The sequence below is a fragment of the Seriola dumerili genome, unplaced genomic scaffold (assembly GCF_002260705.1).
Source record: "Seriola dumerili isolate Sdu_G_001 unplaced genomic scaffold, Sdu_1.0 BDQW01000040.1, whole genome shotgun sequence".
NCBI classification, from domain to species: domain Eukaryota; kingdom Metazoa; phylum Chordata; class Actinopteri; order Carangiformes; family Carangidae; genus Seriola; species Seriola dumerili.
Genome location: NW_019174295.1, coordinates 45982 through 69622, shown reverse-complemented (window position 1 = coordinate 69622; position 23641 = coordinate 45982). Strand labels below are relative to the sequence as shown.

Here is a 23641-nt window from a genome sequence, read left to right as displayed (position 1 = left end):
CACTTGCAGCTCTCAACTAGGGTTAGAAAAGTAAAAGAGGGAGACAGAGGAAGAGAGATGGTGCAATCGTCTGCAGAGGGACTGAGCAGAGACACAGAATGGAAACTGGTCTTTTATTAAAAAATTGGAAAGTCAGGGTCAATTTGATGAGCCTTCCTTTCTAATAGTAGTCTAGTTTCTAGTATACAGATAAAATCCAGATATTATTTAATGCCAGCCACATACGTCCACCAAAGCCGAACTCCAGAGTATCAGGAAAAGAAAATGCAAATTAATGTGCAATTCCATCCACTACCAGCGTGAGAATTCTGGGAGTGGTGCACATGTGATAAACAGTTGGTGGCGCTATTTCTCCAGTAGGGAGTGCAGAAGAAGACACAGTTTAAAAATAAAAAAGCTCCAATCAAAGCTCAAACAGATAAGAAGACTGTATAAAACATGATGAAATTGTATTTGTTTCGTGTATTAATTTGAGGAAGGTTACAGTCTCCTCGTCGCTCCTCACAGGTCTGTTTTCATTTCCTGCAATTTTCAGTCTCTTCAGCTGAAGCTTCAGTGGCTGTTTAAAGTTATATGTTTCTGTACGTCATGATTTATTCACTGGGAGTCTGTTTCCATTGCACTTTGTCTCATTTTGTTTTTATCACTACACCAAGTTTTCCTCCTCAGCCAAGCGTAAAAGCCCAACAATATTTCAACTTTAAAAACCCCCCCAGCATTTTCACTCAGGGTTTTTATGCACAAATTGAAAATGTACACCCAGACTAGATGCAGACACCAGTCAAAAAGGTTATGCACTTTAGTAGATTAGTTACAACAATAATGGTTTAGCAAGCTAGGCTCACAACAATCAAGGATTAAAACTAACGGTGGATTGTTGTGAAAAAGCTCCAGGAAACAAAAGAATTATTATTATTATTTTTTTTTAAATAACATTTTGCTGTTTCAGTTAAAGTTAATTTCCTGTTGTTCCTGTATGAAACAATAAAGTTTGCTTGCTTTTGAAAACGGTACACTATGAGGAAATAAAACATACTGTATGCAGTTAGTCTGAACAGGATGTGCAGGGAGTGAATCCTGCCACTTTAATGTAGTGCTGCAAGGACTCCATCAACAAAATAAATAAAGCAAAAATGTTGACAGTGATTTATCAAGTAAAACGTGTCAAACATTTCAGCTTCTCAAAGGTAAGGATTTACTGCTTTTCTCTATTTTATAACTCTTTTTGGTTAATTATTGAATTTGAAGACGTAGCGTCTGGGCTGTAGCAACTTGCGAGAATTTTTTTAATTTTAAAGGTTAAATGATTATTCTAATCATCTTTAAACTGATTGATAATAAAATTAGTAATTAGTTGCAGCACAATATCTATAATCAAAACCTTATTAATAAGTCTACTTGGGTTAAGTTCTACTGAATTTATTTACAACAAAAATAAACCAAATATTTCTGCATGTGGACGACCTGGGAACAGACTTTGACGACATTTCTACCCTCCAATAGATCGTATGGAAGAAAGTAAATATCTTATGACATGCTAATGTAAAGGTACTGAATACCGGCAGAGCAGCATATTAACCTGTGGTTAGAAACCCACTGACGCTACTGACCAGCTGCAGCCTCTCTCTGAGAATTCAGTATGCTTGCTTTAATCATAAGCATCAGTATTAGTGCTAAACCTACAAAAGCATATGAGCGTATCACTGCATATACACACAATGGCATATGTTCAAGTGTGGGAGCCAAAAGCATGGACACACCCACACACAGGATACAACCAAGGTCAGTAATTTGCTGACTCTGCAAAGCTGATTGCTGCAAAAGCAAACTTTTAATCAGAAGCAGTGGCCACTGCAGTGCTCTCTGGAGGCCTGCAGTCTCTAGCAGCGGACCCTCTCACCTCACACAGACCCGCACCGAGGTGCTTCCTGCCTCCAGCGTCTGTTCCCTACGTGTAAGTCGGCGCGATTTTGTGAAACGGTGTCTGACTGATGCCGGAGTTAAGATCTCTAATCACTTTTTTTTTTTTCTTTCCGCAACATCATTGATTGTTGGAGTCTGAGCAGCAGCGAGGGCTCCCTGTGGTGGCCTGCCATCCAGGGATTGGCTCAGGTGGAAGAGTAATAGAGTATCGATCCCTGCCGGGCCCTGCAGACACTGAAGTAATGTGAATATTGTGGCTGAGCGCAGCCTAATCATTTACCCTGCTACTGAGAACATTTCTGCCAGCTTCATAGCCCTCCTCAGCTCCATCTGTCAGCCACACGCACAAACACACAACCAGCCACGAGAACAAACACACAGAACATAAAAAAGTGGAATACATCAGTACATATCCAAAGATCCCTGTAGGGTGAAAGCTAGAATGTGAAGTTTTCTTGTAAACATATATTCAGTGTGCTTCTTGCCAAAGCACACTGCGTGATGAATCCATTTACTCAAAAAAAAAAAAAAAAAAAACATTTGCAAAGATAATTTTTAAAATATTTTTCAACTTGCAAGTTTTCTAACTCGCAGTCCTCTTCTTATCTGTTTGCATTTCTTAGCACGACCGAGTGTGGATCGCTGCAATAGTGAGAAATGCAGCAGGAAAGCTTGCGTAAGATACAATATGAATGAGCTCCAGCTCATTGAAACATTATCCATAGCACCACTAGTGCTCAAAAACTAGTACCTGATGGTGTATCTGCCTGATACATGATCCACTTCATCAGATCAGTATCAACACCAAAAACTGATCAGGTGGCTCAGATCGGGGCATCCCAAGCAACTCTGCCCACAACGCATCGAGAAGTATTTAAAAAGGGAAAGCTAGTTTGGTATAAATGCTTTTGAAAACTCAAATTTCCATCATCTCACTGTAAAAACAACCAGTCAACTACCAGTCAAAAGTCTTACAACGCCTACATTTGTCCAGTTATTATTGAAATTGCATAGTTTCATGTCTCAGTGTTACTGAAATTAAAGCATAGAACAAATACACAAAGGGAGATTTTGAGAAAAAGGAATCGCAGTATCTTCTTGTTGAACTAAATGCACATTTTTGACTCACTCAGGAGGCGAGGTGGCCTTCCTTCTGCAATACAAATCAAATAGTATATACCTTAAACACCACAAACCCGAGGAAGAGATGGAGGCAGAGGGAGAGAAGAAGAGCAGCAGGAAAGACAGACAGGCTGAGAGACGAGGAGAGACAGACAGGGAGGAGGGACGTTTTATTAGAGGCTGCTCTTTATGCTCGCACGCTCTGCCTCTGGGACTTCATTGCAGCCATAAATATCGCCTGGATGCATCTGAGCAAGGATAACAGCGAGCACAACAGGCTCTGAGGGGGTTTAAGCCTGTGAACCTTCACCCCAACACTGATCGCACAGCCTCTCAGATCTGTGCATTCACACTGTGAGCAGCTTGACACTTGGACTGTTCGACTGACTGAAATATCTTAAAATACAATAATCTAACCTTTCAACCCAAAATATTTCAATTTATACTCAGAATCTGCCTCAGTGCTGCATGAATCAGTTGTTCCAGAGTTTTACCTTGTCCAGTTTGAGGGTCTAAGGACAGAGAGTCTTGTACAGATTGTAAAGCAACCTTACATAAATTTGTGAAATTGGGCGACATACATAAAGTTGAACAGACATCTTGTTGAGACTGAGGTTTGTTGCTTCAAACCAGAAATGGAGCTTTTCTGGCAGTTAATGTTATGACCAGAAGCTCTGAGAGTTGTGGTTAAGAAGAAGCTCTTTCCTCCATCACCGACTGCCTCGCCGTGGTTTTTATTGACAAATTACAGTGGGGGAACTGTCAGGGTCCTTGAGCCCCTAAGGCAGGCCTATGATAAATCATTCTCCTTTTATATTTATTTGTATTCTCGAAAGCAATATCCATAAAATCTGAATGCTCCAAAGTCAAAATTTCCCAACATCACTGCAATTTGTCTCTATGGGAAACATGGAGCACAGAAAGGAAACAGACCGCCTTCCCCTCCCCCCTGTACTGGCCTATCAGGATCCTATCTTGGCTTGTTACTAGGTCAAAAACAGGGAAGGGAAGTTTGTGATTGGTTGTTCCTCTATGGCTTTGTAGAGGTCCTCGCTAATACAGCTAAACAAAGCCACAGAGGGACATTGTCACTGCTCTATTGATACATAGAATTAAAATATGATTGATTAGTTTTAATGTGTAACAGCTACAAGTCTTGAGGAAAGCTCACAAGAACAGCAGCTGCTACAACCAAAGTAAGGGAGGATTACTGTTGCTAGCTTGTTGGTAAGACGACTGAACTTGGATAAAAATTTGAACTGGTAATCAAGCATCAAGCAGCTGCTTAATAAGTTGGTATAGCAGTTATAAAAAGGGTCCCACTCCAATGGTTGGTCAATTAATAAATGATCAGCTGTTCCACATATGTTTCACATAAATCAGTATATCACTGTATGTAAACCTCAGAGGAAAATGGCCACCTGGTTTCAGAAGCAAAAAGCAAAAGGACTAAAAGTTTCAACCTTACAGGTCATTTCTCATCTATTCCAGATTAAATGAGATAAAAAGATGGTGAAGACAAGTGTCGTCTTCCCCCCGTCAGAAAACACCTGTGCCTTGTTTTTACTGGTGGAGACTGAGGATTCAGAAGCTTCCAGATAAAATGTGACGCCTCTCTGGGAGCTGGAATCCATTGAGATGATTTACCATTTTGTTTTTTTTTTTTAAGTGTCCACTTGCTGCTACATATCAAACCGCTGCTGACAGGCTTTTAAAAACAACATCTTCCAGAGTTTCCCTTTGAAGCTGTAAAGGACACTAAAAATTATATCTGCATTTGGATATGTATGGAAATCTGCACCACTGCGCTCCGACTGTCCAACACATAAAGCTGAAAATCACACCGTGTTTGTAGGTACACCATACCATTCACAATGTATTACACAGCTCTAAATATTAAGAGTCCCATTAATCACTACATCGCAGAAGTCCTTCACCGGGTTACCAGGACCACGAGCTGCGCCCATCATCGTCACTTCTGACAGTTTTGACAAGCACGACCTGAAGTATCACGTTTAATTGCAGCCCAGAGGCCCAGTCGTCGAATCTGCAACAGGCAGGCTACGATTAGCAACTTCAGATCACTTCCACTTTCACAAACACCGTGTTCGCAACAAGCACATGAGAATATGACAGTCCTGCAGGACTCACTCATTTATCTGCAGTTTCTGTGGGACAGTTATTTGGGAAACTTTTACCACCATTTACTGTTTGCATGGAAGCAGTGCACGTGAATCGCTTTTGTGAAACGTTCAGTGCCAGGAGACTGGAGTTTGTGTCACAATACAAGAGAAACAAGTATTACAAATACTGTAGCAAGAACTTTGGTACTGGATGTTAAAAAATTTTGTCACTGAAAATAATCCAGGGTTTTGCAGAATTGCCCAATATCAGCAAAATATCAACAGATGAAGACCTGTGTTATTTGTAGAAACCGAACAGGATCATTATGAGAATTTTCAATTTATGAAACTAACTACACTTAACACCTTACACCTTTACATATTGTACTGTGTGTGGAGTTGGGAGCACCCAAATGTTTAACCCTGACTGTGCAGAAATGCACCGTAGAATGGGTGTGTATGCGTGTGTGATATTTCAAACAAGGTTTTGTCTGAAACTTCATTAAATTTTGACTGTTCTGCACATTTCATTTTCTCAAACCCACTCCGTGCTTAAGTAGTTTAAAATTTAACTTCATTATCATCCGAGACAAGTTGAACCGAGGGAAACCAGATTTGGGTGCAGATAATAAGAGACGTTTCACCTCTCATCCAAGAGTCTTCCTCAGTCCAGTTGCCCTCAATTCAACTTGTCTTGGATGACCATGACCTGGCTGACTGAGGATCCTCACAGACTTCATTATCATGCTCCCCTGAATGAAACACTGCATTGATGATGAGCTTTCAGAGACCATTAGGAAGAAGAGAGAAAAACAGGGAAGGTTTTTAGTGAATTTGTATTGGTAGGCTGAAACAGAAGTGCTGGTGAAATTTAATTAGTTTTACTCTCAGAGTTTTGCCTTCCTGTTGTCTCTTGGTTGGTTCCATTCAGCTTTTGTAATTTATGCCAGACACAGCAAAATTCATCACTGTGTCTTGTGTCTTATCTCTGTGAGATACTTGAGATGCTTGGTAATGTAGTGACCACCCACAGGGTTAGCTGGTCATTCACAACAACACCCATGAACTCTTTGTCTATTTCCTCTGTAATCTCTCTCTCAAATTAAATCGAAGGCAACTGGACTTGTATTTGTCTGTGGAAGACGTTTCGCCTCTTATCCAAGCGGCTTCATCAGTTCTTATGTATTGGTCTCTCTAGTCCGCACTAGTCTGACTACTGCGGACTAGTGCGAGAGAGAGAGAGAGAGATAACAATGACCTGGACGAATGAGAACATTCACAGACAGATTCCTCTGTAATGTGTAGTTTGCTCCTCCTCCACATCTTGTTGTCAGGATGTACAACTTTTAATTCAGTGAGTTTTACTGAAGAAGTGAAAAAGCAACCAAGTTAAGCGGCTTGTTAACTAACAAGCTGGTTAACTCGCTAACTAAGTTTTTGCCACCGTTAGCATCATCAGCTTTACTTACCAGTCTAGAAGAAACTTGCGTGTTCAGCATCAAACTTCATTCCTTTACTCACTAACAGCTGTCTCCAGTGGTTCATTTTTTGTTGCGTTTGTAAATTCACTAAAAATAGAAACTTTTGGAATTACAGTCCAAGTCTGCAACAGCGGATAAATATCAAAATAAAAGAAATGCTGAGTTCAAACGTGCCTGTTTGGCGTTAATAAACCTCCCAACATAAACCGCTGTCAGTGAAGACACAAATGAAAAGGCCGCTCCTCCTCCTGCCTTTTCTCCTCTTGACTTCTTCCAGTTTTCAGTCTGCATGACTGACATCCGCACAGGGCAGAACATATAATCTGTGTGACCCAGTTTCCATGGCAATGCACGTTGGCTGTCGCTGCAGCGGCACACAGGCAGAAGGAGGTTACTCCATCCAGAACCACAGCCTGCTGTGTGAGGGGGATAACAGCGGCAGGGGAGTCAGCTCTCTAAATCCTGAGGCCCTGCCTCTGACATCATGTGCCACTGAAACATATATACAGTACCGGCCTGTACGAGGAGACCGAAGAGCGGAGTGTAGCAGCAATTAATGAGTACTGACATAATGTTATTTGGTAAATTATAAATGATTAGGCATAATGTAGATCATCAAACTTATCCTGCAGGGACCTCTGGCACTGAGAGCTCCCCGGTGTGAGCGTTTTAAAGGAGCAATAACTGCTCACCATTTATGCCCGGTTGTACAAAACGATATATATCTACAGGGGGTTTGACAAGAAGACTAACTGACACCACTTCCTGACTGACCAGGTACTGAGGTTTCGTTTATGCAGTCGACGGTCAAGTTAGTAACACTTGTCATTCAAGTCAAGTCTTGGTTTTCCAGCTACATGCACATGAGTGTCAGTGTGTGTATTAATACATACTGTACGTTTATATATTCTTATTTATTATTGTCTGTTGTGAAACACTTTGTAATGTCTGGTTTTGATACGTACTCAATTATTATTAACTTATTTATCATCACATCACACAAACTGCAGCTGGGGTTGATGACACTTTTGCAGGTGTTTGGTCATAAACAAAAATACTGGACAACTTGAAACTTTTCAACTCGATGATGGTAAAAGATGAAAAGTGCTTGGGTCACCAAAGTGATTTAAACATCTGAATCAAATGTCATTGCAATCTATTCAACAGCTGCGAAGACATTTCACTCAAAGCCAAGAATGTAAACAAGAGGAAAAGTCGGGGGATCATCAAATTCACTACAATTCATCATCTGGGGACCATGAATGTCTGCACAACATTATATGACAATCTAACATATAGTTGTTGATAGATGTAGATGGATATACAGTTAACAGGCCGACGGACAGACAGATCTGTGGCGCTAGTGTGGCTAAAAATGACATCAAATCACAATGACAACACATATTCTATTAATGGTTTGGCTGATTATCAATGAGTAATTAAAAATAAATAAATAACTGAAATAGACAAATATGAAATATGTGCGTTTGTCATTTTGTCTCAGACACTTGGAAAGCCATCAGAAGTGCTGATACGGATAAACTTTTTGGTTTCCTGCCCACAAACAGGAGGCATTGCGGTGGCATTAAATCGCCTCCACACTGAACTATTTTGAAACTTTTGGGGCTGATAATGATCACTAAGCTCCATCAGCAGCCACAAACCAAAAAATATCTATTTGTTCTTATCAGCGGAAACTCTTTCACTGCACAAACCAACTTACCCGAGGTCTCTTCCAGACCACACGTCCGATCCTGTTGCCCTGGTAAAACAGCGAGTCGTCTGTGGCGGGGAAGCGGGGGTCCTCAAAGAGCAGGCCACTCTGCAAGCACTGCCTCTTCAGGGTGGAGTACTGCTGCCCCTCGAAGGCCTTCACTGAAGTGAACATACTGCAGCCCTGAAGGACACAACCAGGAAAACAAGAGAGGGGGGGGGGCGCAGAAGTCAGACCAAAGCTGTACAATGAATATCCTCCAAATGCACAGATACACATCATATCATCACACTTTTACTCATCACAAAAACTACTTTCTCTCCAGAAAGTAGCATTTTTTTTAAACCAATTTCCCTTCCTACCCCTCTGCTCTTCCACTCACACTCTCACACACACACACACACACACACACACACACACACACACACACACACACACACACAGCTGACTGACAGCAGAACCCTGCAGACTTTAATACCTTAACAGTGAAAGCCCTCAGTGGAAATAGGAGGTCGATGTGCGCTTGTTGCCTTGAGCACCGCCTGGATTCACTGGGTCAAAATGATCAATCTGTCAATTCACGGATATCCTCCGGGGCCTAATTATCACTGCTATGCATTGAAGGAGCCATGTGCATGTCGGTCAGCTCAGTACCAGCAGTGCATGCAGAGGGAGCGGTGAGTCAGGACGGAGCCAAACTAAGATGGAGCTACTGAAGGGATAATTGATGCTGAAACCATGGATAGACAACAAACCTTTCTACCCTTTTTTTTTTTACTAAATCTAATTATATTACCTCGTTGTTATGACCTGATGATCAATATGTGATTGCACTGTGATAATCATTGCAATACAATTGTTGCGTTTATTTCGTCATTACGTTCATTTTAAAGCTGCATTCATATTTTTCGGCCACTTGGGGGCAAATCCTCAACAACCTAAAAAACGAATACTTTATTCAAAATATTTCCCTATAAATATAAGTATGATGGCCAACAGTTGCCTATTTACACATCCAGCAACCACAGAGCATCATCAGTGTTCATCTGGAGCCAATAGTGCCCATGTGATGCCTATGTTCACTCTACTTTTAGCTCCGTTTTGGTCTCTACCAACTTCTGAGGAAAATATCTTTATCTTTAGCTTCACTATGTTCAACAGTTTATCACTAGCTTTGTTGGGTGATAATTCTCTGAGCCAAACCACTTCACACACACTTCATTTGATGCATTGTTAATATGAAAATAGAGCCTGATATTCATCGCTTTCACGAATTCATGACATGAAGACCAACAGGTTTCAGTTACAGCTGAAAATACTTTTATTCGAACAAATTTGCTTATTAAAATGAAATGATTCATTTGGACTCTGTGGCTGTCGGACTGAAGAAGACATCACTTTGAAGTCAGGCAACTTTTTAACGGGAGTTCGTCTTAAGTTAGAACATTTCATAGACTGGATGATGAATTGATAAGTATGGAATCACCATAATCAACAAGTCCTTCCATTTCACCAGCTGAACGCTGAGAGAGCCTCCATGTGTGGACAGCCAATATGTTTTTCAGATGAGATTATTCATGCATGAACTTTTCATGGTCATCAATTCACCTTCGTCCTTTTCTGTCGGTGTCATTCCATTTCATGATCAATGCTTCTGCCAGACACAACTATTGACAGGAGATTCATCACAGAAAGTCTCTTGGGTCACTGAATGCCTCGACAATATTTCAAGCATGGTCGTGTTGGTTACTGGCTGAAAACTATTTTCAATCATCAATTAATTGGCAGATTATTTTCTTGAGTGATTGATTGTTTTGGATATACAATAAATAAAAATGACTAAAGACGTTTCATACACACACATAAAAAACAAATGTGTTCATACAACTCATTGACAGGACCTTACAGACCTGTACTATTAGTCACTGTTATCCCAGTAACCATGGAAATATTGGATATAAGAGAGGTTCTATAATTCTATTTTCCTAAAATTACCATAAATTAGATTTTCTCCAGTTTTAAATAAAACATGACAACTTTCAACCACCTGGCATGAGAAGGGAGGTTTTGGATTTTTATAATTAAATAGGATAAGACGACAGGCTAACAGGCAGGTGAATACAGCTACACTGTAAATATTCATAGAGCAGGCAGCATCCTCTGGTTTTACACTAAAAATACCTGTGAAAGGATTTGGCTCAATCTGTGCGTCGTAAGCATGGCTCAGAGATTTGAAGACTGAGCCCAAGAAATTATGCAGATCAGAGCATGACCACAGCACGTGAGTCAAATGAGATGCAGACATTTCACATCTGTCACAGGTAGGACCTAAATTTGGCTAATTTGGCTTTTGTTAAATGAACTTTATGAATAATATTACATTGCATGTCTACTACAGGAAGAGGATGAAAATGTATTTAGAAACATAAGTCCACTGCAGTGAGTAAGCAGTGCAGAAACAAAACTTTATTTAATGTGGTTCGGTCACATCTGTCCGATACCTGAACGAAATGATAAGATTAGTTTCCAATCAATACAGTAATGAACAGGACTGCTTCATCATTGGATTTACAGCATTTCTGCATTAATGAGATGAAGTACCATACGTTTCCAGGTACTCAGTTCACTAGATTAACCAAAAGCAGATATTTCCACCTGGCTGTTTGATCTATATCTTGCTTCAGCCTCAGTCAGGACAGAACGATCCAGTGGCTGAATTGCTTGAACACACAGAGCTGTGTGTTTTCATGCCACACTAACCTCTTTAAGGAGCTTTAATAGGATTCCTGAGGACCTGACTTGAACCTAACAGTGTACAGAAGTAACACTGGCTGGGTAGGTACCTGGGTTAAGTATAAAAGTCTCAAAAATGTAATGTTATAAATAGCCTTGGATGAGATTTGCCTGAATTGAATGAATAATATTGAGGAGTGGAGACGAGGATGGAGGAGAACAGAGGCCACCTTTATAAACCTCTAAGTGTGGTAGAGGTCAAGACTCTACAAATCCACATCTGCATGCAGATCAATACAGACCTGTCATCCTCAAGGTTAATTTGACAGCCTGTTTTATTCTGACTGAACCGTCAGGAAGCATCTAAGAATGAAGAATTTACCTTCACAGTGGATGAGGACAGTTTTCAAACCCTTAACTTTTATACACTTTATATCAATGGTTCCCATGCTGGGGGTCAGGACCCCCCCCCCCCCCCCCCCCGAAACTGCTGGCATGAAAACAAAGTTGGGAACTTCATATGTTTCCTGTAGATTTAGCGAGAAAGAAATCTCAAGTGAGAACCGACTTCAACAGAGATTCTTGTCACCAGCAAAAACAACAGCGGCAGTTTTTTGTTCAAATACTGATATTAATGACTGGTGTCTCCGGTGTCTCTCCGAATCAAAGGCAAAAACAGTGAGTCAAGAGATTCCTGCATGGCTGCCTTTGACCCGAGACACCACCTGATTAATTAATCTGTCATCTGCAACACTTTTGATGGTTGATTCATCGTTAAGATCATCACTTTGAAATAATTATCGGATTTGAGCCACTCTGAAGTGGATATTTCGGTTTTCTTGGTCTCCTGTGATAGTTGGCTGAATACCTTCTGGATTAAACTGTTGGTCAGACAAAATAAACAACAGGAATATGTAAATTTAGGATTTGGAAACTTGGGCAAACTGCACTATTTTCTGACATTTTATAATTAACTGATTAATCAAGAAAATAATCTGCAGAACCATATGAAGTGATACAGCATGCAACAACATATAACAGAAAGAAAAAAGACATAGCAAACATTTAGTGCATGTAACACATGGTGTAACTGTATAATCTTCCTGCGAGCACACTGCAGCACAGCAGTGTAATAAAACCAAATCCAGCTTAAGTCTCTTAATTACTACCGAGCAGCAGTATCAAATAAAGTTATTTTTAATTGGGCTGAGTTGACCTGTTCACCTTCCAGCGGTGCTCAATGACTCAATCTAATATCTGGGGAAAGGGAAGTGAACAGAAAATGGAGGGACAACAGGAGCAGTGTGAAATCTGACTACTGCACCTTTCAAAAAGCATAAAACTGACGGCGTCAAGATCCAACTTTTCCTGACATTCAGGGAAATCCAATCCTTGTATAGTAGATTTATGTTGAATCCAAACAGGCCATGTAACCGGCTATGGAAAAGCATCATGAAACTCAAGCCTTCACTCACCAGAGGTAAATCCTAACATCAGCCTGAGAGCAGTAATTATACACATGCAAGCACTCGAGACATCCCATAATCTCCATGATCAAATATGCATATGAATGAAGGAGACTTCCCTTTAATAAGATCCCTTTAAATACCTTCACCAACTGATGGAGAAGGTCCACGAGTGTAGGTCACAAAGAGCACCTGGTCTGTGTTGTTACCATTAACTACAGCCTTGAGTCTGCAGTCTCTGACCTTAATTAAAGAAAATATCCAGTACATTCAATTCAGAGGAAGGAACGAGCGAGATGCCTCTTGAGTGAGTGATAAAGTGAATTCCTGGGGGAATGAGGAGGTCGCAGTTGGAAGCTAAATCTGACAGATGGCCTGGTGTCTTGGCTCGTGACTGCATTGGGGAAAACCATGCTGTCATCTGGCCTCTGCGGACGGCCAACAGCATCACCTGCAGAGAGCAAATCCCGAGAAGCTACTGTGCTGAATGCCTTTACTACTGTGGCAAGCACAACAACAAGCGCAGCGCCGAATTACAGCCGCAAGCTTACTATTATGGTAAGTAACTCTGAGACAAAGCATATCACTGTATGATGCTCAACATTTCCAAGGCATTTTGTCCTCAATCATCCGACGTGGGTACAACAGAACAAGCTGTAAACACAACATCTGACATATTATGACCTTCTAAAGTTGATAATGTGAACGTATTAACATGTAGTTGCCTATTTGCCATCCAGCAGATACAGACATTAACCTTCATTTGGAGTCGAGTTCTTTTCCATCTGACGAATCTAAGTCCAATATTCACTCTCCTTTTAGCTCCATTATGGGCTTTCTAAGTTGTCTATGATAAGAAACTGAATATCTTTTTGACTGAACTCACTTTGGGCTCCGGGAACTTGTGATAGGTTTATTATTATTTTTCTTCATCCTCTTATTATTATTCTTTGCAGCCTCTGCCCAGTTGCAGTCTAAATAACAAACACCTCTCTGGTTAATCAAATACAGTTCCAGACCACCTCAAACTACACAGACTACCTCCAAAATGATCATACAGTTTAATCAATATTATAATCTTCATGAAGGAGGATTTACCGTTGTATTACACTGTATTAGTTTTAGCTAGATCTACATAATAAATTGGTAGTTCTATCCAAAGTGTTTCCTTCTGAATATCCCCTTATCTGGTTAAATAATATTTCATCTCCGTCCCCTCAGACAGACTTACATTCTGTATGTTCATTACAGATCGACACTGCTGTTCTGAACTGATGTTCCTGTTATGATTACTTAATCTAGAACTAATTATTTTTAAATTGTCTACACGTCGTACAAATTGTGTAGCATCTTGTGATGCCACGCAACTCTAAATCGAAGTTATTCATGCCTGCCATTTCTGCTCTATGTGAGACACCAAAGTCTTGAAAAAAAAGCAGTTTGTTAAAAGAAATTCTTACTTCTTCAGACTTATTTTGCCAATGTTAGTTTTTATTTAACTATGTCATTGTTTCTGAGCTGTGTCACCTCAAAAAGAGCCAAAAGTCACATGACATTTGATTAGATCACCTGACATAAGTTTGATGAACTTCTTAAAGTGTGCACTGCAATAAGTGAAGCCTCAAAGCTTCCACCAGTATATGAAGGAGCACAGATGCTTCAATGTGTGAAAAATGCTGCTGGACTGCAGACAGATGTTCAGGGGAGACGTGATCTGTGATGATATAAGACTTCAGCTCTTCTACAAGTGGGGAAACAAAACAGATGGGAGAATATTTAATGGAATAGAGTGGAAACTCAATAAAAAACTGCCTACACTGCAGGAAGAATGGGACTGCAACAAACCACTGGAGACAGGGAGGATTCTGTCATAATGTGGCTAAAAAAAGTGGCCAATCTGAGCATTGACTTCTCTGAGATAATGGACAATGAAGACAGGAGGGAGAGAGGGGTGGAAGAGAAAGTGTGGACGTCGGCACAGTGAAAGATCATGTTTGAAGAAAAAGGTAAGGGAGAGAAGTCTGAATGAATAAACGCGGTGAAACATGAGAATGAGGAGAAATGTGCAGAGGAGGACGAAGAAATGACAGGTAAAGAATTCATGAGTGACAGATGATACGGGCCCCACAAAAACAACAGAGTCATGATTCAGAAATGACAAGTCCTGCAGTGGAGAGAGGGGAGACGCTGGAGGGAAAAGCCATTCAATCAATGATCAATACTCAGAGGAGTGAGTAGAAAGGAAACAAAGTGCCCCGTCCAACAGATGGGCACACTGTGAACATAATAATACACTGTCTAATGCAGTGTTTCTAGTAATGTGTGTAAATCATCAGCTAAAGTGCAAATGCAAAGTGTTGATCCAGGATGACAAATAATTCATAATACTTTCTGTGTGCAAAGCATGTCCTCTGCTCCACTGACTGTTTACTGAACGGTATTAGACGCCTGTCATCTTGTGAGGTTAGAGACTTTCGTGCGGAGGCGAAAAGGAGTCCTAACAAACCAATCCCAGTCCCAGACCTGTCGACCATCTCTGCTGTAACTGTGCAACACACGAGCATCGGTCCAGACTGCAAATTGCCCTTGCCTCATTCTGCTATGCTAGCCTTACTGAGCAGCAGTAACTGCTGGTCAGCAGATGTCAACATTCATCTCATTCAACTGGTGTCGCATGGCACTGTGCAGCACTGGCAAAGGTACCAGAGTTTTAATAATGCTACAATGTCAAACTAATGTAGGGCTAACAAGCACACTTCTCGTTAGGAAAAAAACAGTGCAGTGGTAATGTGATACTATTTACATAGATGCAGAGACACACACTTAAGAACCTAAACTCAAACATAAAAATATTATGTTTAATACAACTTTTTTCATTACATATATATATTATTTAGATAATTGAACTTAACACGTTTTAATTGGGCCAAATATGTAGCATTCACTTAACAATAGGACATATTTCACATTATGAAAAGTCTCAACAAATTTTGGTGTTGAGAGATGATGACAGATTCATTATCTAGAAGTGTAGGAGCTCACAGGTGATATAAATCTCAGGAAATCCCATACGGTTAAAAATGATACCGTATTGGCCCGTATATAGAACAGCCCCTGATTATGCGACAAACCCTGTTGTGAAATAGGAAATACGGTAATATGTGAAACTCACATAAGTGTACTGAATCACTGACTCACACTTTCTTCCGTCAGATTGTTCAAGTGGCCAAAATAATTTTCTCTGACACTCAGCATTTTTCTGCTTGAGTTCATCATCAGCTGTAATTGTTGGCTGTTTGACAGATTTTCTCCCTGGTTCATTTCAGCAGTGAACACGTTGGAAGATACTGTGAACTGGTTTTCAGTTGTAGTGAATTTGTTTCCTCCGTAGCAACAAACCACACTGCAGCAGTGTTCAGAAACTCCTGCAGGTAAAACTGTGTGAAACAGTTTTACAAAACAGACATAAATACATGCGCTAGCCTGGCAACATTAAGGCTACAAGCAACTCATAATGCGATATCTGATGTAAACACGCAAATGTCTTGTCCTCAAATATACAACAACTCCACTTTTCAAACCCAATTTCCAGAAAAATTCGGGCCAATCATTAGCTGTTGTAGTTCCTTCAACTGGCTGACTAACTTTTAATTTCCGAGTGTCAGACTGGTAATGATTTTGGATCCATCTCAAAATGATGGCAGGAGGTGTTAATGGTTTCTGAGATCCGCGTTAAGAAGGAGGAGAAGAAAAGAGATGTGAGAATAAGATGCTGAGGACGAAGAAGAAGAAGAAGAAAATGAGGAATACGGATTAACGCCGGCATGAACCCAGGCACCATGGACAGCGCATGATCTGATTACCCTGCGGATCAGTGTGAGCAGTACCATGGACAGCTCCTTTGTTGCAGCACTGAATGGGACCAGAGTGTTTCACCCTGGACGGCCTTGTTTTTTTTGACCAATCAGCTGGTCAGAAAAAAGGCAAATCTACTTATATCCAGAGAGGCCGTATCACTAGAGGATAATAGTGTTCTGGTCTACACTTAGTTTTCTCCACACTCTCTCTGGCATTGCAGGGAGAGCCTGTTACTTTAACAGTTTTATTCTGGGTCTGATGTGGCCATGTTGTTGCTACTGAGTGTAGGCAACCAAGTTTTTCTACAGTGACAAATTCAATACTGATGTACAGTCTGCGTGAAGGAGGCAGCCTGAAAGCTTTATCTTCTTTAGACCGACAATATAACAAAAAGTGGTTGGTTATTGTTTTGTTTTTTTTTTACTTTTCAAAAAAATCAATTTTACTGCATTTACTACATCATTTTTCTTTCTCATGCGCCTCAGCCTCACACCGTTTTACTTTTTACATTTGTACTGTGATAATATCACTGCGCCTGAAGTTTTGCACTCCCTAAAGGCCACAGGGAAAGAGTTTTGTGGACTGGTGAAACTAAGGTTGGACTGTTGGAGAGGAACATGCAGCACTGCATAAGCTGCAATAAGGGAACTGCATACCAACATGAAAACTGCAGCTGCTTTTGCTGGACGGCTCGACATCATCGCGGGGGAAAATGAAAGTTCAAACAAAGAAAATCCACTTTTTGGATTCAGATCACAGACTTTAACCCAGTAGAGATGCTGTGGAATGACCTGAAGAGAGCTGCTCACATCCTAAGAATATGGCTGAGCTGAAGCAGCTCTATAAGAAAGAATGGACCAATGTCGCTGCTGAATGTTGTGCAGCTCTGATCAGCAGCTACTGGAAGAGATGCTTTGAGGTTATTGCTGCCAAAGGAGGTTCGACCAGTTATTAAATCCAAGGTTTCACTTACTTTTTCCCACCAGCACTGTGAAAGTTTAATGGGTGTGCTCAATGAAGACACAACAGATTACAACTGTGCGTGTGTTATTATCTTAAGCACATTGTGTTTGTCAACACGTGATTTAGATGAAGATCAGATCATATTCCATGACCAATCAATGCAGACTGACTTTCTCTTGCCATTGTATATCTTGTGTCCAAACACTAGACAAATTAAAGATTGATGCAAATATAAAGAGACAAAATGCATGAACATTATAGGCTATGATAAGAAAACCATTAGAGATAACAAAAGAAACCACATCTACACTTTGAGTCTCCAACAAGAACATTAGTGATTTATTGTCAAGGAAAACATGATTTCCTTCCCCCCCCGTTAGAAATCATGATTATAACGGTCCACAAACCCATGTATCGCACCATTAACGTGCACAGCTGGCAGCAACAGATTCTGGCAGTACTCTGGTCAGAGATCAGGGAGGAGTGTGTTGGGTGTCGGTGGTGCTGGTGGTGGGGGAGTGACTGATTAAGTCTGCTTTTGCTGACAGACTGATTACACTCTGGGAGGTGAACAGGCAGCAGTAATGCACCAGTATACCAGGGAGAGCGAGAGAGATAAAGAGAGATAGACTGGGAGAAAAGAGAGAGAGGGGGAGGGAGGGAAGGGTGCGCCAGACCATCCTTCATCCACCCGCACCCCCCTTCCTGCATCAGGGAGGAGGGCTATCCCAGCTTCCCATCCTCCAAGCATCGTGATCTCCTCTCTGCAGTATCTTCTCCTGCTGCCAGCTCCTGTAGGCTTGGCCATGACATACAACACTTGCACTGAAAGTCACTTTCCTCTGCTTACAAGTCTTGATTTTTCCTCTTTAATTACTGCTGCCATGAGAGCTCCCGTAGATTTTAAGGAATTCAATAAGACAAGAAGTTTCTATGCACTCACTATTCGAGTCACGTTTATTCTTGATAACAGTAAAGCATAGATTTTTATTGAGGTTCAATCAGGTGGAACCTTGTTTTTTCTCTCTCTAATGAACAATAATCCCAATTAGACACATATCAGTGTGACACTATTAGGTTTAGACGTTACTTTATCTTTAGAAATCTCATCTGAAGTTGACTGGTATCGAGTGACAGAGAAGCTGATGAATTTTCCAATCTAATAAACATTCATTTCAATTATGTGTATGGAAAGATTACTGCTGTTATTTTAGTATTAAATTACTGAATATCATTCTACATTGTGCATGTGGAGATATGTTGGTAATGTTATTAAAACAGCCATTCTCACATGTCTTCTGACAATGTGGAGTGATTTTAGACCCCAGGGATTCCCCTGTAAGAAGCTTGGAGTCTCGAGACTCCACTTTTAGGATCTTAATGCCTGGCAAGTAGCCTAAACTGGGGCTTCCACATGGGCATAGACCATTATCGTGTATTTATTCCTCTCCCGGTGCTCTGCAGAACAATATACTTCTGAAATTATTAATTTATGACCCCTCATGCAGTGGAAAACAGACTCCACAGCATCACAGGCACAGAGATATACTGTAAGAAAGTCCCTGACTGAGATCAGCTGACACCAAAACTTAGAAAACCCTTAGCTTTTCCAATGGGATCCATCATTGATGACTGATTCATTTTTAGTCAGAGCAATATAATTTCTGTTTTATGATATAAAACTACAGGCTTGAAGATATCATTACTCCTGAAGGCTCCTTCCATCTATATTTAAGACATCCTTGACTTTATCTGTGCTTTACACAGTAATTTTGAAAACAATATTAAATTTTGAAATAATATAATAAAAGCCACACCTTTGCCATACCCAATTAACGCCCATGTATTCCAGTGGAGAGGAGAACAGGTTCAGCGTACAAACAGAGACAGTAAGGCGGGAACAGCGGCTCTGATATCCCATATATGCCGCTATTTATGCGCAAAGTAAAGACGTACAGCCCGCGTCTCACCGGTACAATACGGTGTTTCGATAAATATCTCCCTTCACCCCCACCGCCCGCCATCAACTCAACAACCCCGGTCACAGAGGCCATATAAATCAAACGACTACGGTAAGTGAGTAATAGGATCTCGGATCTCCAGAGATTTAACAAGCGGTTTCGTGCGGCTCCCCGACCGCCGCCTCTCCATCTCCGGCAGCCTTTTCAAGAAAAAAAAGCACCTGCCCGCCCGGGAGAAGCAGTATGAACCGGTTTCACGGCACGGTTACCTGAACTGAGGCCTCTCCCGTGGCAACGTGGTTCCCTCTCGAGTCCTCCTCCGGGGGTCCAGCCGGTCCGGCTCTCACTCTCCTGGGGCTGCTGGGATTCCTCACCACGCTCTCCCTGGTCCGCTGGCGGAGCTCCTCTCTCCTCTCCTCTCCTCACCTAAGCAGCGTCAAGCTGCCGCGGAGCAGACAGCAGGAGGGGGAGGGGGCAGGATGCTCGGTCCTCCTGATTTCAAAATAAAACAATTTATTTTTAAAAATGTAATGTTGGCAGATGAATACAAATTAATTTCTGCAGAAATATTAAAATCAGCTATTATCAATGTTTTTTTTTATAATCACTTGTAGATAATTATAGGTCATTATTAGACAATGTGGAGACCTTATGCACTACCCTATACCAAGAGGATTAAGGTAAGGTAGATAAAAATCAAAGGACTCTACTTCCCTTCAGTTTTATAGCTTCCTTTAACTCATTGCTTTGGTTTTGTTTCCCCTTACATAAATCTGAACCACACCATTTCCCCAATCCTGATCAGTAAAACTTTTAACCCAATGATGGAGGAGGTTAAAAAAAATACTCCATAACAGGTAAAAGTCCTACATTGAACACGTTACTTTGGTAAAAGTATGTAGCCTAAGTATAATCAGGAAAATGTACTTTCAGCAGCTGTCAAAAGCAAATTACTCAGTGCAGGGGAGCCTAAAGAGACAACATCAAATTTCTTATTTTGTCTTACCAATAGGTAAATCTTTAAATCATTCAGTTTAGTATAATTTAAGCCAGGAGAGAACAGCAAATCCTCACAGGAGGAACTGTATTAGTTTAGTATTTTTGCATTAAAAATGTACTTGTTGATTAATCACGTACTAAAATTGTTTGACTTGTTATTCATTCTGAGATGCTTTTCTCCTCACCACAGTTGTAAAGAGTGGTTATCTGAGTTACCATAATGCGTCAGTTCCAACCAGCCTCTCATTATAAAAGGTGTTTCCCTCCACAAAACGGCTGTTTTTTGTTTTTGTGAGTGAACTACTAAAATACTGAGGTCACATTTTTCCCCATTCTGATGTTTGATGTGAACATTAGCGCCTGACCTGCTACCTACCTGAATTTCATGCACTGCACAGCTGACACTGATTGGCTGATTGGAAAATTCCATAAATAAGCAGGTGCACAGGTGTTCCTAATAAAGTGCTCAGTAAGTGCATGTTGTGTACATGGCATACATTTTACATGGCGAAGAAACAGCTGTCAGACACGTGTTGTATAGTAAAAAAAACAAAAAACAATATTTCCTTCTCAAATGTAGTGGAATAAAAGTATCAACTGGCAAGAAATTACTCAGGTAGAGTTCAAATACCTCAAGTACAGCACTTCAGTAACTGTACTTAGATACAGCCACCTAACATACAACCAAACATAATTTTTACTATTAACTTCGACACAACAGAGCAAAAAAGAGTGAATATTGGACTTATATGTGCAATGTGACCAAAAACAAAAAACTCCAAATGAATGCTAATGTTTTTGAATATGAGTTGGACGCGTGATTAAATAAGTGTAACTGAAATAACGGTAACTGATAACTGTCAAATTCGCCATATTGTGTCTCCTACAGCCCTGGTGGCCGAGCCGTCAATTAAAGGTTTAAATATTACAGAGACTGGTGTAAATCAAGGAACTCAAAACTAATGTGAACTTTGGACCTCAATTAACATGATTTAAAAAGCAAATGTCCTCTTAAAAGTAAAAAAAGGTGAAACGTTAAAAGTTTTCATTTATATGCGGAAGTAGCAGCCGTGGAGTCAGTGAATTACGCTGTGGGCTACAATTTGATCCCTTTTAGCTTAAATATTTCTTTACATTTTGGAAAATTAACTTCGCCGAATTCACTATTACCAGTTCCCATTTGTTATGTACCATTGAAAGTACTGATAACTATCGATAAATTACTTTGCTATTGAAGGAAACCTAAAACCGTGACGATTCTCGGGCAAGTTTCGTAGTGAGAAGCAGCGTCTTCTTCTTTGATTTCTAAGCGGGTTTGTTCGCGACGGACAAGATATTGATAAGGTTAAGTGTAAATCACACTGAATGTAAAAATATGTGTATTAAGTTTGGGTGCTCAGATTTTAGTTAGTTATTCTGATTTTTGACGCAAGCTACGACAATCAGGTGCTAAGTAGCTTACCTTAATTTCCGCTGCCAGAACACCTGCACGCACCTGTCCATTTAACCTTACACAGTATATGTTTCCTCCACTTCTCCCGCTCCCATTTTACAGTTTGAAACCCCCCAGGGCATGTGGCCTAACTTTTCCTAAGTATAAACAGACCTAATTAAACCTGCCCAATCAAAGAAATGGCACACCAATCTGCAAGTCCCCCCCCCCCCCCCCCCCCCCCCTAAGTCTTATTTTGAAGGTACGAACAGGAAGTATTATCTTTCTTATGCCAATCCGTGAAAGTGGTCCTCGCTAGAAGGGGGTGGAGGTGGGGGGTGCTGCAAACTGAGCATGCGCCAAACTAACAGGCCTGCTATAATCCCCTTTGTCACAAATAACAAGAGGATGCAATATGTTGTAATTAAGAAAACTATCCACCTAATTACAGCCTTCCAGTTGTGTCAACACCTGTGAAGATATGGTTGAAAAATAAACACAACAAGTTTTAATCTATATTTCTGTTTGAGAAATAAAATTATACAAATATCAGCAAAAATAATCATTGGCCAGAAGCTTTTGAAATCTGGACAAGAAACACTTTCTAGTCAAATAGCGCATGAGAGAATTGATATAATTTGATGATATATTATGTTATTGACCTTTAAGATAACATTACGTATTTGTGCACACATTATATAGCCCTGATCAAATAATAAGTCTTGTGATAGTGAATATTTTTTATTGGCAACAAGTTCCAACTAAGCTGACGAAGAACTGGTTTAGTTTATTTTGAGTCAGTCTTACACACATGATCAAATGTGTATTGATCCAGTGCTGAATATAGTCCCCAATAAATGCACTATTTTCTCATAAGGTTTGATAAAAAACTGCAGTGCCCAGCTGTCCTTTTTAAAAAAGAAATTAAACTATATATATTTGTGATCAATTTTTAGTGAGTTATGTCTTCATTAGGAATAAATGGGCCTGGTGCTGAGTGGCACAGACACAGGGAAGTCAGAAAGTGTGAAAGTGGTTTTGGTGTTTCTATCGGATTTGTTGACAGTAGGAAAAATAAAGAATAATGTCGGCCTTATCCTTTAAGTTTGTCCTCTGCCTGCAAAAAACACCCATCCATTACTATACCACTTATCCTTTGTGGGTCACAGGGGGTGGGGGTGGGGGGGGTGGGTGGGGGCTGAAGCCAATCCCAGCTGACATTGGGTGAGAGGCGGGGTACACCCTGGACAGGTCACCAGGGCTGACATATAGAGATAAACATCCGTTCATATTCACATTCACACCTATGGCTTGTGTTTGGGCAAGATGAAGCTAATTTTAGGTAAATGATCTTAAATTAAGATTAATAGAGATTCATTTTTAGTTGAACATTCATGTAGAAGAAGTGCATTTATTCACACTTGCTGATTCGTTCCTTCATTCCTTTGTCAAAGCAGCAGCTGGTGTATTGTTGCTCTGGCACCATCTATTGGTCAAACACTACTGTTTTAATACTGCTGTCGTCTCCATGAAGGGGAATACATACAAGAGCGGAACCTATTCTCACGTCAATGTGAACTTCACGACTGAGAAAGAAGCCCTGATGATGTACAATAAGTCACTGTGGACATGCAGCTGGTTCTTTACTATAATCTCACTGAGCTTTGAATCAGATAAATTGCTCCTTAATGAGCCCATCTGAACCGGCAGCTTTATATACACTATATACTGTATATGTGTATGTTCCAGTTCAAAGCTGAAGTTAGTTGAATTAGCCCCACAGAAGTCAAGATGGTTGGGGACGGGGACTTCACTGAGGACTCCTGCTAGTCTCTGAGGGTGACGGCTGATGTGGTTACTGTTCAC

At 40.6% G+C, this 23641-nt stretch overlaps 1 protein-coding gene across 1 annotated transcript in view; it reads right to left on the bottom strand.

Moving 5' to 3' along the window:
- LOC111217206 (calpain-5-like) overlaps positions 1-19676 on the bottom strand; it is a 42087-nt gene extending 22411 nt beyond the window's left edge. Inside the window, exons 1-2 of the mRNA XM_022738975.1 lie at positions 19614-19676; positions 8373-8546 (exon numbers count right to left, since the gene is read on the bottom strand). Of these exons, the coding sequence (XP_022594696.1) occupies positions 8373-8537 (165 nt within the window). The 5' untranslated portion in view covers positions 8538-8546; positions 19614-19676. The remainder of the gene's footprint in view (positions 1-8372; positions 8547-19613) is intronic.
- Between the last annotated feature and the right edge of the window lie 3965 nt (positions 19677-23641).